Source organism: Mus caroli, chromosome 9 (genome assembly GCF_900094665.2).
Source record: "Mus caroli chromosome 9, CAROLI_EIJ_v1.1, whole genome shotgun sequence".
Classification (NCBI taxonomy): Eukaryota; Metazoa; Chordata; class Mammalia; order Rodentia; family Muridae; genus Mus; species Mus caroli.
Genome location: NC_034578.1, coordinates 52286407 through 52303271, shown reverse-complemented (window position 1 = coordinate 52303271; position 16865 = coordinate 52286407). Strand labels below are relative to the sequence as shown.

General features: G+C 46.1%; 2 protein-coding genes and 1 pseudogene across 5 annotated transcripts in view; 2 read left to right on the top strand and 1 right to left on the bottom strand.

Annotated features, from left to right (window-relative positions):
• The window catches only part of Scaper (S-phase cyclin A associated protein in the ER), a 343420-nt gene extending 334527 nt beyond the window's left edge, over window positions 1-8893 (top strand). For 3 of the 4 annotated variants that reach the window (XM_021171564.2, XM_029481364.1, XM_029481365.1), the window contains 3 exons: window positions 2941-3132; window positions 5675-5726; window positions 8274-8893. In XM_021171564.2, coding sequence (XP_021027223.1) covers window positions 2941-3132; window positions 5675-5726; window positions 8274-8377 — 348 coding nt within the window. In that variant the 3' untranslated portion in view covers window positions 8378-8893. Of the gene's footprint in view, window positions 1-2453; window positions 2816-2940; window positions 3133-5674; window positions 5727-8273 lie in introns of those variants that run through there. The other variant, XM_029481366.1, reaches the window with a different exon arrangement.
• LOC115032113 lies at window positions 3497-3588 on the top strand (annotated as a pseudogene).
• A 4478-nt stretch (window positions 8894-13371) lies between the features above and the next one.
• The window catches only part of Isl2 (ISL LIM homeobox 2), a 30496-nt gene continuing 27002 nt past the window's right edge, over window positions 13372-16865 (bottom strand). The window contains exons 4-7 of the mRNA XM_029481358.1: window positions 16536-16798; window positions 14824-15107; window positions 14064-14231; window positions 13372-13748 (exon numbers count right to left, since the gene is read on the bottom strand). Of these exons, the coding sequence (XP_029337218.1) occupies window positions 13632-13748; window positions 14064-14231; window positions 14824-15107; window positions 16536-16798 (832 nt within the window). The 3' untranslated portion in view covers window positions 13372-13631. The remainder of the gene's footprint in view (window positions 13749-14063; window positions 14232-14823; window positions 15108-16535; window positions 16799-16865) is intronic.

Here is a 16865-nt window from a genome sequence, read left to right as displayed (position 1 = left end):
TTCAACTCACAGAGACCTGCCTGCCCCTGTCTCCTGAATGCTGGGATTAAAGGCATGCACCATCACACCTGGCAAACACCTATTTCATAATTGTACCTATGGCCAAGGTCACTTTGCATCTCTCTTAATCTGCTACATTTATGTATTTATTTGTGCATGTGGACTTCTGTGTGCACATGTGAGCACACCACAGTACTTGTGAACCAACAGAAGTTGATTCTTTCTTTTCACCATGTCTCCTTCCCATCTGGGTTCCAGGGATCAAACTCAGATTATCAGAGTTGATGACAAACACCTTTATCCACTAGTCACCTGACCAGACCCAGCATCTGAAAATAGACAACCTCTTAGAAAGCCGTTGTCGTCGTTACTGAGGTACCTGCTCCTGACTTGAATCTCTAGCTGACGACTTTAGCCACCTTAGAGCCACACAGCAAGAGCACTCCCATCTCACTGCTGCAGTGCTCTGGAAGGAGACTCTGGGAATCCAGTTAACCAGTATATTCTGAAAGGTGGGACAGGTATCCTGACCACTTGGGTGGCAAGATAACAGTCCAGTGGTTACAGCTCCATCAAGAAGGGAGGCAGAAACTCTGTATTGTAAGTGTGAGCTGATTAACTATGCACATCCAAGAAGACCCTTGTGTTCCATGATGATTCTACTAACTTCCTACTGCTTTTGAAAATTTTGGAAAGCAGTCCAGGATGATATTTGATCACCTAAGCCCTGAGAATTGAGTGGGGAAATGAAATAAAACCAAGGCCTGCCTTCAGCCTGGCATCTTTCACAAGCCCAACAGGCAACTCTCCTAGTGCTTGAAACCCTGAGCATCAAAGTCTGGATATTTGTATTGCCCGGACTTTCTTCCCTAACCCTAAGAGAAGCACTTACCCAATCTAGTTGACTGTTGATGTTCACCACGTTACACTCTCTGCCACAAGCCCACCTGAATTAGCCCACCAGGTCTCAGTGTACTTTCTGGACCTCCAGACCCTGCTTTCCCACAGCATCTAAAGTGTCCCACTGACTACAGCCAAGTGTGAGTAGGAAAGTGTCTCACTAGCTCTTTCAGATTCCTTACAAACACAAGGTCAGGTCCTGAATAAGCAGTCTGTGGCTACAGCTCTTTAATGCAAGCTAAACTGTCCTTTGTCCATTTGCATCTTCTCCAATCCAAAGACCTAAAAGTGGTGGCCTCCAGCAGGGTTGCCTTACTACACTGCTGGTGAGATTTATAAACTCACTCTATAAGCAGGTAATAGATAATCAGTGCTGTTCCTTGAGGGGATAGCAAGTCGCCAGGGGACACTGCTTCAGGAGGCTGAATGCTCTGAGTAGAACCAGTGTTCTCACTCTGTGCTAATTACCAGAACCAGGGAGCTGGCATCTTTGAGTTGATATTGTGTCTGTGCCAGCCAAACTGGCCCCTTTTAATACCTTCTGAATTAGTGAATTGTCGTCCAGTAATGGCATTTTAACAATGAAGTTTCAAAAGAAAAAAAAAATTGGTTCTTAATTTTTGCCCAAAGAAGGTGGGGAGGATTTCAATAATGGCATTGTTATAAATTCTAAAGTGGTAACCATTTGGCTGTGTTACAAAATATGTAGATAATAATTAAAATAAAAATTTAAGTGGAAGTTTTATCAATAAGGTAGATGGTAGAGCACATTTTTCTCAGTTGGTGTCAGAAATGGCACTGCACAGCCATGTGCAGAATTGTCACAATGCAAGTCTTTAAAATTCCTTTTGGATTTAAAGGCATTAACAGGTCCCTATCAACATTCTCCAGAAGTTTTTGATGTCATTTTAGCTATTGAACAAAAATATGTGAACTATTACTTTGTTGATTTTGTTCTTAAAGCACACTGCATTATCATCTGAGAATGTGTTCTTAAAATATTGTTAAAAGTACTTTGAAAACTTGTAAATCCCAGTAATTTATGTTTCTCCTGCCTCTGCTGTTTCACTCTGTCCTTCTGGTTTCAATTTGAATGCCGTCCTGTCTGGGTGTGTACCTGTAACGTTGTGTTCTCCCCACCCCACCCCCCAGAACAATTTACAGTCCTGACCTTCAGCTTTTGCAGTGTCCCTAATGTTCTCTGGTTTCCTCCCATACTACGAAGTAGGCTTTGGGTCACCCTGCTGTTTCATATGAGAATTGTCTAATCAAAGTTACTTGAAACAGATCTGATTTTGGCATTTCTTAGTTTATCATTTCAGCCTAGGGAGTGAATTAGGAGAGCTTCCCTGCCAGCCCACTAATTGCATTGCCCTATTAAAGTGTACACAGTTGTAAACCCAGACTGCTGCAAGACAACAGTCTCATTTGTCTAAACAGTCTCCTTTTAGACTCAATGGCACTGATGGGAACCAAGATAAGAAGTAGGGATTGGAGGAAGGGTCTTTCAGAGCCTGTACTAGCTGAAACTGTTCCATTTCCTACAGTCAGCCTCCTTTCCTTTCTAGGACTTGTCTACATAAGGAACCCATCTAGCCGTATGCAGTGTATGCAGTGAGCTAAGTTAGGCAGAGACTGCAGTGGGCAGGGCCACTGCAGACACTATCTTACTTTGTTAGGAATAGGAGACTGCTTTAAGGACATGAACATGCTCCATTAAAATTGCGTGTCCTAAATCTGTTCCCTAGGCGACGGTTCTCTCCGTTGTGCCCTTTATTGTGGATTATGATTGTTAAATGACCACAAGACCTTTGGAGCCTTTTTTTGTTTTTTGTTTTTGTTTTTGTTTTTTACATTGAGAAATGAGGTTTCTAAAAGCTTGGCTCTTTTCGGATATCACTTACATTCAGCTCTGGTAAGGAATCAAGCGCCTTTCTCTTTCTTTACCTCCTTCAGCATGGTCCCTGCTTCAGACCAACGACAACTGACTAAGGGGCAGGCCAGGGCTTTGGCAGTTGACTGTCTCCTGCTCTGTTGTAGGTGATTGTTCAGTCCGGCCGCCACCCAACGGTGCTGCAGAAGCTCTGCCAGCTGCCTTTCCAGTATTTCAGTGACCCGAGGCTCATCAAAGTGCTGTTTCCTTCACTTATCACCGCGTGTCACAACAACCATCAGAACAAGCTCATTCTGGAGCAAGAGATGAGCTGTATTTTACTGGCCACATTCATCCAGGTACCGTCAACCTGCTTCTCCTGTTTTATGGGAAACTTGTGAGACTGAGAAGTCAATTCAAAGCAGCTCTATTCTCGCCCTCCACCTGTGTCTGTGCTGCAAACGTAATTTCTAAAGCCTGAGGTCACATTACTAGAAGCAGGGTGGAATGCCGAATGCTTTTGCCTGGAGGATTTCAAGCAAAGAGCTTGTTTGCTATTGATAAAATGGAAACTTGTACCTAGTTAAAACTGTTTAACAGGACACCAGGCTCCCTTAAGTCTTCAACTGGCACATGTGTCTGCTTTTTAGTCTTGCTAATTTATAATTGCTGAAGAAAGATAACATTTTGAGTTTATTTGAACATTATAAAAATAAATATGATGTGCTTGGTTCGGCAGCACATACACTAACATTGGAACGATACAGAGAAGATTAGCATAGCCCCTACGCAAGGATGGCGCATTCCATATTTTTGTAATAAAACTTGAACATTCACAGATTGAAAATAATAAATAAATATGTGTACAAAGGTGGAGGATAAAACCTGTTTCTTTTTTCTTTTTCACTAAAAGTTTGAAGTACAACCTTGTATTTGATCCAACGAAATTCTGTAGGGTTGAAGTTAGAATCAGTGCCGTGGGAAGCGCTGACACTGGGTGTACATTAGCTCACTGAGCTGGCAGAGCGAAATCAAGACGACAGTTCCAAACTAGGGTTTTTCATATCTTTATGGATTATTTTATGAAATGTCTTTTTTTTTCCCAAATGTTCCACTCTTAAAATTGCTCCCTGCTGCACATACTTCCTGTTCTTCCTAACAGTGAAACAGGAAGCAGGGTTTTTTGTGTTGTCCCTGTGCTGGCTAGTGCTCAGATATCTCTGTCAGAGTGTGAGCATATGCAGCTGCCTGGGAGCCACAGAGCACAGTGGAGGACTTCCGGGGCCGCCTTTATCACAGCCTATACTCCTTGTCTCTCTCTAGCAATGATCAGTTAATAAGCACAGTCAATGAGATTTAGAAATATTTTCTTTTCAATTTAGTTGTTACATTTGAGTCTGGGTCCTGTTTTCTGAAAATGCATTCAAGTTATGTATTCGGATCTGCAAGCATGATTTCAGACTGGATCATGATTAAATTAAAATCGTAATAAACTCTTTACACTGTAAAGCCATCACTTCAGCACAGGGCTCTTCATCTGGTCTTAAAGAGACCCGCTCTGTCATTAAGTAAGAACGCATGTTAGGCATTTTCAGACCCTGATCTTTTCTGTTCAAATCACTTACTCTTTGTTGGGCTCTGCTGTAGACCCTCGAGTTGTATCAACGAATAAGATAGATAACACTCACCTTCAAGACCATTCATGAAGCAACAAAAAGACCAAGTAGCATAACAAGCCGAAGGTGAATGCTGTGGAGAAAGCAAGACCTGGGAGGGAGGGAGGCCTTTTAGAGCTTAACTAGAAAGGCCTCAGCTGAGACAAGCTTCCATGTGTGCCACATTAGTTTCTTTAAAAATACTTTAAAAATATAAGCACTCTGGAGGTTGATGCAGGAGGATGACAGTCTGAAGTCACCCTAAACTGTGTAGTGAGACTTTTTCAAAAATCACAAATATGAATGAGGTCCAAATTTATTTGTGTGTGTGTGTGTGTGTGTGTGTGTGTGTGTGTGTGTGTGTGTGTATGTGTGTGTACATACATACCATTTGGGGGTAATGTCACAACTCTTCCAGATAAACCATATCTAATATAGTTTTGCTAAGTGGTACAGAAATAACTTCATTTTTAATTTGGGATAGCATTATTAGACTGGTGAATTTGAATCTTTTTCTCTATAAATAATTGTGCTCAAGAAAGTTAGTTTAAATTTTAACTTAAAAATGTGTCATGGTTCCATATATAGATTATTAGTAATCACTAGATAGAATGTTAAATTGAGATTATGGCCTGTCGTTGGTTTCTGAAGATTTATACCTTGTATACTACATTTTTTTTTCAATTTCTATTTACAAGTAAAGTGAACAGACTGTAAGGGTTAGATGCACAACACTGTTTTTGTTTTTTGTTTTTGTTTAGCTTTTTGAATCAGGGTTTCTCTGTGTAACAGTCCTGGCTGTTCTGGATTATAAGGACTCTTACATTGATAGTTTGTAAAAACCCTTGCCAGGAGTAATGGCCCACGCCTATAATGCAAGCACTCAAGAGTCTGAATGAGGCAGGAGGATCACTCATTTGAGTCCAGTCTGGGTTAGAGTTATAAAATCATAAACTCCTACACCACCACCACCCCCAAAAGAACTTTTAAAAAATCTCTTCTTAGCTTAAAATAGTGCATTTTGCCTAGGTTTCAGGTTTGGGTATACAGTTGTGGTTGTAGACAGTACCCTGGCCAGCCCTCGGCAGTGCTCATGCAGGAAACTTAGTTTCAGCTTTCAAGAGTCTGGGCACAGTCTCATTGTCCGCTGCTGTTCTATCCGTGGGGCTGTGACGTATTGTTTGGAGGGACCTTGTGCAATTCTGATCAGAACGTTACTCTCACTCACTTCTCTCTTCTCACACAGGACTTTGCACAGACTCCAGGTCCTGTGGATAACCAGTCTTCAAATCTCAAAGGTGGGGCCACTGAGACTGAATCTCATGTTTGTGTCAGCCAGCTGAATGGCCTTGCATTCCTTTTTCCACAACAATTATGTGAGGTTCAGACACCAAATACTTGAGAAGTAAAGAAATCAACTCTATCATTTGACTCGACAGAGAAGGCACATAGAAATAAAGAAAACCAGAAACCATCTTTGTGTCCTTGCCTAGTACAAGTTCTTTTAATTGCTGATAATTACTAAAAACAGGGAAGTCACATAATATTACCATTGGCCCACACAAATCACCAAAAGTGCTTCAGTCCCTAACATGGATTCTCTGTCCATGTTGAAAAGAAAAAGTGCCATGACAATAGCTAGAACCCTAAATTCAAGCCCTTGACCTATTTTAATTGGAAATAAGCTCTACATTGAGAGACATTAACATCCCATTTGCAGAGTGCGGGAAGTAAAGAGTCTCGAGCGTTTGTTCTTCTCGGTCCTGCTGAGGTGTCCTCCTGGTCAGAGGTGGAGATGTAGAATTCTAAGCTTCATTTTTAGGATCTTAAATGTCTTAAAATAGCCTGCTACCCAGGCTATAATTGAGAAGTACAGTTTGGTCTCTGGCTGTTGTGGCAGAATCTCTGATTATTGAGTCCCACTCTAGGTTTTCCCCAAGTCCTTATTAGTTTGATAGTGATAAGTGCTCTTCAGAACTGGACATAGTGGCAAATATCTGTAATCCCAGCACAGGGAGGTAGAGACAGAACCCTTTCAAAGTCACCCTTAGCCATATAGTGAATTTGAGGTGAACCTGGGCTACATGAAGTGAAATATATAATAGTCATTGTTCTTAGGCCCACTCCTAACCTATAGGGTTCTTTATGGCACCCATCAGGAAGCTTTAATTGGAGACAACTTGGCTGTCATACCAAAAAAAAAAAAATCTACAGTAGGCAGGTGTTGCAAAGTACACAGAAGAAAATACAACAAAACTGTTACAGTGTCTTGAAAAAATGGGAGGCTTTATTGACTCAGGTACTCGGAAAGTAAACAGAACTCACGTCGGCGCCACTGTGTGCAGCAGCCCCCATGTGCAAGCTCAGGTCTGCCCTCACTCAGGGGCAGCCTCTGTTTCTTTTTAGGACATGTAAGGGAAATCAGTCCAGTTTGTTACTATTACAAAACAAGTGTTTGACTTTTAAGCATATGAAAATACTTTTACAAATATTCTAATGTATTTATGTTTAATTAAGCAACAATATTTTTTGCCAGTATAAGTATGTAGAAGTTTTTCTTTTTCTTCTGCCCTAAAAAAAGATGAGTCACCATTTAAGTGTGTGGAAAGCCAAGTCCCAAAGGCTGAAGCTGCCTCCCTTTGCTTGGTTGAGCAAAGCCAGAGGAAGTCCCAGTCTTCTTTCTCAGGGATAGAGGATGGCGGTAGGAGAGGGCCAGCACTTTCTTTGCCTTCCTTACATATCTACAACAGGCTTCACATAAAACAGCAATTGAACGGTTGCTCTCTGCTCTGCTCTCAGCACTATTAGTGACAGTTCATAGCATGCTTCCTTAATTAAAGAAAAATGATGTGAGAGCTGGAGAGATGGTCAGCAGTCCCCCTCACCTGCTGCTTTTGCTGAAGACCAGAGTTCAGTTCTCAGCACCCACATCAGGCAGCTCACAGCCACCTGTAACTCCAGTTCTGAGGTCCAATGCCTCTGGCTGTGTGTGTATGTACATATATATGTATGTGCATATACATATCTCAGTATACTATAGGCAGAGGCAGGTGGCTATCTGCAAGTTACAGGCCAGCCAGGGCTACACAATGAAACCTGACTCAGACAAATTAATAATCTTTGATTTTTTTGTAAGATGACTTCTTACCAAGTACCCAGCTTACCGCTTCTACATGGGCTCCCTTTTTGCTTAGATTAAGTCCTCAATAAAATGTGTCTGTCATTTGTAGGCTGTTGTCCAGGTAATCTCTTAGATTTGAAAGCAGCTGTGGGCTCCCAGGTTCTCAGAACTAAGGAGCTTGAGCTTTCATAGCCACTGTCCCATGACCAAGTGTTTTGGGAGATCAGCAAAGCTGCTGAAGATTACCTCTGTTCTGCTAAACTACTGAATGCATGCCAGATTTGAACAGTTTCAAAGTTAGGCCTAAGTCCATGTTTTAAATTGAGTAGATTATTTTAGGAAAAAGAAGTCACCATTTAGGCCCAGATGGTGATTCAGTGGAAGAGCTGGACCTTGTGTGCAGACCTCAGCACCAAAAATAATAATAATAAAGAAGTCATCATTCACACATTCAGATGTGCCTATGCAAGACTATACACAGCTGTCACCATGTTATGTTATATTCACTGTACCTAGAGTCCCCAAATAAATACTTCTTAATGTTTTATATATAGGTTAATGTTAGGAACACAGACTGAATTGTGGCTAAAATACATGTTTATAACACTTACACTACAGTGCTTTACTGGAAATGTATGGTCTCATTTGCACTCTGATATAAAAAATATGTTTAATTTCTAAGCTTTCAGGAGTTACGTTTTAGTCTCTTTTCTGTCTTCCTCAGGAAAATTCCAGAACCTCGGGAACTACCTGGAACTGGCTAACAGATTTCCTCAGCAGGCCTGGGAAGAAGCCCGGCAATTTTTCTTGAAAAAAGAAAAAAAATAAATGTTTTTTAGCTAATTCTGTATTTGAGTCCCTTTGTTAGTGTTTTCCATTGTTCCTTGAGGAGCCTCTGATCTGTTTATACTCTCCTACTGTAGATACCCTCTGTGCATTGCTTATAAAGACTGTTCAGACTGCCCTTCCTAGCTTTGCAAATTGAGTTTGTTTCCTTTGTGCATAATATTTTGGAGTTGTTTATTACTTCCATGCTATGTAACTTGTAATTGTAATATGGTAAAGTTAGACAAATATCATTCTTGTAATGAAGTAACACAGTTTTCAGTGTTGACTTTTCACATTAAGCAGTACAAATTTGAGAAAATGTTAAGAATTTATAAGCACTGCTCTAAGTTTTTCTTCGGAGTTGAGACCTGTGTAGCTAACACTTTGAGTAAGCCTTTGTACTGTTTGAAATTACAGCACTAACCACTGGTCGGGAACTTCACTGGCAGATAGCACTGTGAACTATTAGTGTTGCTGAGCTAAATTTAGCCTCTAAAATAAATTTTTTGAAAATGAGGGAGCATCAAGTATTTTCTTAAATAATTTACTTGAAACAACACAGAGTAAAAGAAACAATGAGGGTGGCCATGTCTCTGAATACAGCCAGTCATGTGCACCGCTCCTGCTGGGCTGGGCCACAGGGGGCCGTCTTAACCCACCCAGTGTGGAGCCTGAGTAGTATTTAGCAATTACAAGAAAGATCTAGCTGTGGAAAACTGACCCAGAAACCTAAAGATTGTCACAGGAAGCTGAACAACACAGCAAACTTACCTAGCATTCTAGCCATTTCTTTTTTTGAACCTCATGGCGCTACAGAATTTTGTGTGTTCAATGTTTTTTACTGTTTTACAAATCGAAAGAAAATAAAAAGGTCTGATGTAAGCCATGCTAAGCACTGCGGGTGCTCCTGCTTGGATCCTATACACCCCATCTCTGGGGAGGGAAGGAGGGAGGGACAGCGAAAGTTGCAGGTCCCAGAGGGAACAGGTAGAGGGGCGTCCTTGCGGGCTGGGGTGGGGGTATCAAGTATATATAATGCTTCCTGCGAGACGATTCACGGTGGAATATACCTCTTATCTGCTCGGAAATTTGCCAAAAAATCATAAATAATAGAGACAACCGTGATTAACCTCCCAGAATTAGCAATTAAACATGTAACCAAAGGGTCCGGCTGCCCTTGTGTGGGACAGTGCCACAGTCAGCAGTGCCTGCAGTTTCCACCTGGGGCAGTGGAGCACCACAAACCCAGAATTCGAACACACGCGAAAAAGCTGCTTGGACCCCAGGAGCAGCAACATTTGCAACCAAATTTTGTGCCTAAGGTAACAAAATTACCCCTAAACTCTTCAGAGCCAGTTACTCCAAAAGCCCAAGGGCACATCAGAACTGCAGCTTCCTCAGGAGTCCTCGGGCTTGGCTGCTCCCCAGTGCCCCTACCCTCTGCCAGACTCAGGCAGTCGCCCCATCCTGACCTTGAATCCAGAACTCCACATCCACGCAGCCTAGGTCAAGACCTGGCTCAAACCTTAATCTCTGTTCTTCAACCCCTTGCAGCTGTGGAAAACACCTGCATCTTTCCTTGGCTCCTGGTCCAGCTCTGGTGGATGTCAGAGATGACATTGTCCTCTAGGTCCCCAATCATCCCCTTCTCTGAACCACACTTCTGATACACATCCAACTTGCCAACAGACAAACTTCTGCCCACCCGAGTCCAGTTGTTGAGCCACTCTCCCTCTAGGTGCCGACCTTCTGGACCAAAGGCTAGATGCACCAAGCATTGCTGCCTGCCTGGGGATTGCTGCAGAAGGCACAAAGGCCACTGCCCCCACATCTGGATCTGAGTGGAGTACTTCCTTGTGCCCTTTCTTGCACCCATCACTACTCTCAACCTAGCTCTATCTGTATTTTTCATGCAGTCTTCATCAACAAGGTGCTAGCCTGTAATTGGTCACACAATCCTCATTATAGCACTGAATCTCAGCATTTTAAAGAAAGTTTACTTTTACATCAATCAGAACCACAGTTAAAAGCCTCTAATCTGCCCATGCATCAGCTTAATAAACTCCGAATTTCCTGCTTTTATCGCAGCTCCATTGGGAACTTATTTCTCTGCAAAACAATACTCGTCCATTGTTTTCTCCCTCCAGTGGGCTTCTATTTAGCTAATATTCTCTCTCTCTCTCTCTCTCTCTCTCTCTCTCTCTCTCTCTCTCTCTCTCTCTCGCCGGGCAGTGTCCACCCCTAGGCAAAAGTGGCAGAGTCTGGCACTTGGGAAGGGCAGTCTTAGAACAATGGCTCATTTAAACCCGGTCTTCCCAACTCTGACAAGACTGAGCTTTAACCTACGCCATATTAAAAACTGAAAGGCTGATTTCTGTTCCACACTCATCTAATATTAAAATGCAATAGGAATACTGCCACAAGGACTCTGAATTTCCCAGAATTATGAAGCCTTGCAATATGTACTAAATTGTGTGGCCAAAATTTTGTCTGTTTCTGGAATCCTTTTCCTGCCTTAATTCAACAGAGCTAAGCAAAGAATTAGTTACATCTTCTGACGTGAATCATGCTAAATAATTCCACTTTCCCACCCATAGCCCCTTTCCTTTAACTAAGATTTTCCTACAGATCTAGATGTCGCCTGTTCAACATTAGTGTAAAGTACAAAAGTTGTAATTGTCACAGGTAATTTAATTTACTAGGAAATCCCTACTTCATTACAAAATATGTTTAAAGATGTCCTGGGAGCCAGTAAAATTGATATTTATTAATGTAACTAACTGTAGATCTGATACCTTGCCAAAGACGTTACAAGCCTTTCCTCCTGGGAACTTGAGAGCACCACACACTCCTCTGGGTGGGTAGTGGGAGGAAAAGCACTCCTTTACCTGGGTAATTCCCCCAAAGGAATAAAAGGCGCATTGATGTGTCCAGTGGAAATGAGTTGTTGGTTGGCTTAAGCTATAAATGATGAGGGGAGAGATCATAGTAACTAGGCAGGTAGATATTTGTAAAACACTGCACACTGTCCAAAGCAAAAATTTAGTGCTAATAATGAAATTCTTTAAGGGCCCGTTCCTTTTTAATAAAAAATAAAAAACAATATTCTGAAAGGCAAGTTTCCAAAAGTAAGATTTATTATAGTTTTATTTCCTATCCAATAGCCAACCAGATGCAAAACAGAGAAATCTGTATTTCTGCTTGGAAGGAAATGGTCTAAGTTAAGGGAATGACGCCTCAAAGAACCAGCCTTAAGAGGTAAACCTGGCCCTAATTAATTCTGTGTATGTATATAATATAGATATACAGAATATATATGTGTACATTTGCAGACCATTTCCTAGATCCCCACGAAAGAGAATGTTCTCTTTTTTTAAAGTGCTAACATCACCTTGACTTTAAGGAAGTAAACTATAAATATGGTTCAATTTTCCCACCTGTTATCATTTTCTTCTATTGCCAGGAACTGTTCCTTCGTTAACTGGTGCTGTGGGGTGGGTGGGTGGGTGTGTGTGAAACTGCTGGACAGCCCAAGCAACTGCTTCTAACAGAGGGTTTGGGCACATACCTCTAAGCTAGAATGGTAACTGTCCCCTACTGCAGTAGGGCACTACACGCTCTCAAAAAAACAAAACCGGATCAGTTGGCCATTTAACTGTGGAGAGGAGACAATAGGAATGTCAGATTGTTACATAGGATGGTGGTTTGGCTGGTAGCTGGCAGCTTTCTGAATCAACCAAGGGAGGGCAGAATGCTGGCTTTGGGGAAAACTATCCCAGACTGCCAAAGGGTTAAATATTTGTAGAGGGTAAAACCTGAGCCTGCCAGGATCCTCCCCCCAACCCCCTGCTTGCCCGGGGGCCTGCTGCAGATTCAGTATCTCTTGGTTATTTCCTGCGATCACTAAAGCCAGTTTTCAAGAAAACAAGTCGCAGGGGTTTGAAATGTCACACCAAGTGACCTGGGCACGACATATCCAGGGGCCATCCCCCGCCCCCTTCATTTCGGGCCTGGAAAGAAAATAAACCAAGGACACGCCAGACTGGTTCTGGGTGGACTTATTTTCTCCTGCAGCCGCGATCCTAGCGGGGGCTTGTTGTGGCTCCTTCAGTGTATCGCTTGCAGGTGATGCCAAACGTAGATAAGGAGCCGCCCCGGCCTTCTCCTCTGTCTAGACGGAGGAATTAATAAATGCAGCGAGATTGATCACGTCGCGCATCCACTCTAGGGACAACACGAAGGACGCGCCGCAGAGCCCGGGGGGCGCAGAGTGGGCTTCGCTCCCTAAACCAGTCACCCCACGATCGGATCAGTCTCCAAGTGTCCTCCCCTCCGGCTAGGAGTGCTGCCACTTCCGGAAACGCCTCGCAGTTCACTCTGCACTGGAACCGCCCTGCCCCACCCCGTCGGCACCCAATAAGTGTCGGGCCCGCCCCGTAGACGCCCAATCCCCGTCGGGCACGCCCTCGGCGCCCAATCAGGGTCTGGCCCGCCCGTCGGGCGCCGATTGAACCGCAGCACGAGGGCGGGTGGAGCCGGCGAAGCTGATACGAGGCCCACTCGCGAAGTGGCATTCGTCTGGCTCCCGTGGCGCCAACAGCACACAGGCGCGGCATGGCATCGGGTTGTGTTTTATTAAGATCAAAATATTCGTCCCACTATTCGCCTCACAATAAATAACAATAACTTACGTTTGTTCGGCAAAGGCTCTCACTGTCCTCCGTCGACTGATAATTTAAAACACTTTTTAAAAGACAGTCTGGTTTCTACTCTGTCCCGCAGTCATGCGCTTTGGGGGTTATGTCTGTTTCTTAGAATTGTCCCGTCCTCGCTGCCAGGTCCAGAACAAAGCCTCCGGTCAGCGCAGGCGAGTTCGGAGCAGGCGTCCTCACCGGTAGGGCCCTGTAGGACCCCATCAGATGGGTTCCCGGGCGAGCAAGGCGCAGAGAGACAGTGACAGTTCCCCACGCAGCGAGGGAGAGGCGAGGGCGGAGCTAACCCAGAATGTCCCAAATTCTAGTTATGAGGGAAAAAAAAAAGTCCTTGGAGCCGGAGTCTCCAGTCTCAGCGGTGCAGGCTGCGTCCCAGCGCTGCTGGCCGTCCCGTCGCGGTCGCGTGCCTCTGCCCGCCCGCTTTAAATAACAACAATAATTACAAGGGCCGGAGATTTTTCAGAGCTGGAATGGCCTGAGCATGGGTGAGTCTCATGCAGGGAGCATGCGAGGTCCGCGGGCTGGCAGGGAGGGTTCCTCGCTCACGTCTCCACCGGACTAGGTACCATACTGTTGGGGGTGTCCGGGAGCTGCGAGGACAGAGAAGTCACGTCGCTACCGGAGGAGTTGCCTAGGGAGCCTGACTCGGAGAAGGAAACCTGGAAGGGCAGAGACATCAGGGGAAAACAAGTGAACACAGGCTCAGGCTTCTGCTCCTGGATTACCTGCTCAAAGACCCGGAGTGTTCCCTCCAGACAAGCCATCAGCTGAGTAAACCCTGCCAGGTCCCCACCCGCACAGAAGGATTGGGATCCGGTGAAAGACACATTAAAACCGGGTTAGTGTCAGCTGCGAGGTTGCAGGCCCAGCAGGCTTTCTCATTGCCAAATCTGTCCCCAAGACCCCTAGTCCTATGTGAACGGACGAAGTCCCCTCCACCCCACGTCCACCTTGCAGTTTGCACAGGGCCTCACCAGCTGTTGAAAGGCGGGTTGGTCCAGGTCGCTCTGGAGTGCGAACTCACTGAGTGCTTTCCAGGGCGGCTGGTACGTCTGCACCTCGACTGCGCTGCCCTGCACCGCGTTCTCATGGCGGATGGGGCTGCCTGCCACCAGAGGCGTCCCAGTCAGTCCCTGGAGGCTCTGAGGGGCAAGCAGACAGATGATAGCACAAGGCATTAGAGTTAGGTCAGCTTTTGCACCACTTTTGAGCATAGAACCCCAGGCTCTGGAGAGCAAGTTGGGAAATAAAGTGTTTTGAGGAGGAGACGCACTCCACTGCACACAACACAACGAATCCCCCATTCCGCAACGGAGATAACCCAGGACCCACAAACCTGCTACCCGGTTCCCTCCTAGAAGTCAAATACCAGGCCAGAGAAACGGAAGTCCTTTATGCCCTTCCTTAGCCAAGTATGCGAAACAAAACAAAACAACCAAACAAACAAAAACTCAGATCGAGCCCTATCTCTACCCCCTTCCCCCAAAGTACAACCCCGCAGTTCCAACTACGCCACAGGGTCGTCTCTAAGCTGAGGGCCCCTCAACTCTGGGCTATCACTGGCACAAGGTACCAACAACAACCACCGCAACTTGAACGTCAAGATCAGCCTTTCTCCTAAGATGCCGGTGCCAAAGTACATAGGGAGTCCAGCTCCGCCTAGTTCCCCAGAAAGAGGCCTTAGAAAGCCGCCGCGGCTACCACCCGCCTTCCCGCCCGTCACCAGCACCTCACCGCCTTGTCGCTATGTTGCTGCTGCTGTAGCTGCTTCATGAGAATGGACTTCTTCTTGTCCTTGCAACGCTTGTTCTGAAACCACACTCGGATGACCCGCGGGCTCAAGCCGGTCATCTCTACTAGCTGCTCTTTCATGAGCGCGTCGGGCCGCGGATTGGCGGCGTAGCACGTCCGCAGGGTATGCAGTTGCTTCTCGTTGAGTACAGTCCGCACCCGGGTTGTCTTCTCCGCCTGCTTGTGCACGTGCGTGCGCAGTGAGGGCTGTCGTCCGGACCCAGCGTCTGCAGGGGCCGAGAGACAGGAGGTCGGATGGGCAGCCAGCCATTCTCCCCAAGATTTCGTTTCCCTGACATTCGGTTCCTTTGGCTATTATTGTTCATCTCCCTCTCCATCCACTCGCCTTACCCAGAGGGAGAATACTTTTTGTTCTGTCCCTATCTCCCTAGCCCGATTGCCTTGCCCTGATGGAGTTCGGCTCCAGGCCGCTGCCGTACTAGTACACCCTAGGAAAACCCAACTTCGAACAGCCGAACAAGCAAAGCCCTCTGGAAGAAGGTGGAATTTTAGAGGAAGAGGTGGAAATCGAAGTGCGACTCCAGCAAGGGAGGGGGAAAGGAAAAGGACAAGGACTCAGGTCACAGCACAACTCCTAGACTGGGAGACTCTCTTTCTGCTCCTAAGGGATCGCCTAGGCTAGTCTGGCCCTTAGGAACACTCTCGAACTAGGAAGATTCAGACTTTGGGCAGCTGAGGCCTTCTGGGCACAGAATGGCTCCTTCCTGGCTGCCTGCCTTGGGGCTTCGGTCTGAGATTCTCTGGGTTCTGGGTTCCCTCAGCCCAGTGTCTGCTGCTTTTCACACCCACCTCGAACAGCCTCAAGCCTACATTTCAAAACAAAGGGAAGTCCCTGGGCGAACTCAGCTTGGGTTCATTCAACACCAACTCCATTCTGTTTTACTTTCAACCCGGTCTACACACCCTGGATTTTAGCTGCATTGTTTACATTAAAGTCCCCTCTAGGCATTACTAGATCTGGGTAAACATTTACAAATAGCCCACCAAGACCAATCCCCTCCTTCTACAGTGTGGAAATGGAGTTACAGAGAGGAAGAAATCCCTGGTGCCACACAGCACGAGAGGGCCTGGTCTACTTCGATCTGAGTAGCAGATCCCTTGGCTTCCTGGAACTGGGGGCTCCTGTCGCACCCTCTCCACCTGCTTCTTGTCAACACTTATTTCCCAGTCTGAGCACCTCCTGGCCAGAGCACCTATCATCCTAGGAGGGTTTTAGCCAATAAACTCCCTGAACCTTTCTTTATGCTAGCTGGACATCAAAACAAGAACACAGGCCCCTCTTCTGCACGGCTGGCCTTCTTCCGTTGGCTCCGGGTGGGACGGATACCTTTTCTCCCTGACGGTAACCTGTTCATCAAAGGAATTCTAAAACACAACCCAGACAGACAACACCTAGGATTCCGGGTCCTCCACTCTCCGGATCCTACATGGTCCGGGCTACGGAGAACACAACTCCCGAGGCTCGCACGCTCACATACATACAATTTTCTCCCCCGCACTCGCAGACACATAGCAGGGTTCCCAGAGCACGCGGCCTTTCACACCGGCTTCCCGTCGGAAGCTCAGCGGTCGGCTACACAGTCGTACATCCCACTGACGCGGCGCAGCGCTGCGGGGCCGGGAGAGCCGCTTACCTGGCAGATGCAGGCCGCGGGCGCCGGGGAGCGGACCGGGGCTGCGAGGGCTGCCGGCCGCAGCGCGCTCCAGCAGGAGGCCGTGGTCGGCTCGGCAGAGCAGCTCATGCTCCCGCAGCGAGAACTCGTCTCCAGGGAGCAGCTGGCGGCTGCACACCGAGCAGCGGAAGCACTCGATGTGGTACACGCTGTCCCGCGCCCGCATCACCAGGTCACTGCTGCTGAAGCCCACCTGGCACTGGGCACACTTGATGCCGAACAGCCTGCGGGCCCGGGCGCGGCGGGCGTCAGCGCAGGGACCCGAGCCCAGGACGCGCAGCCGTGTCCCCC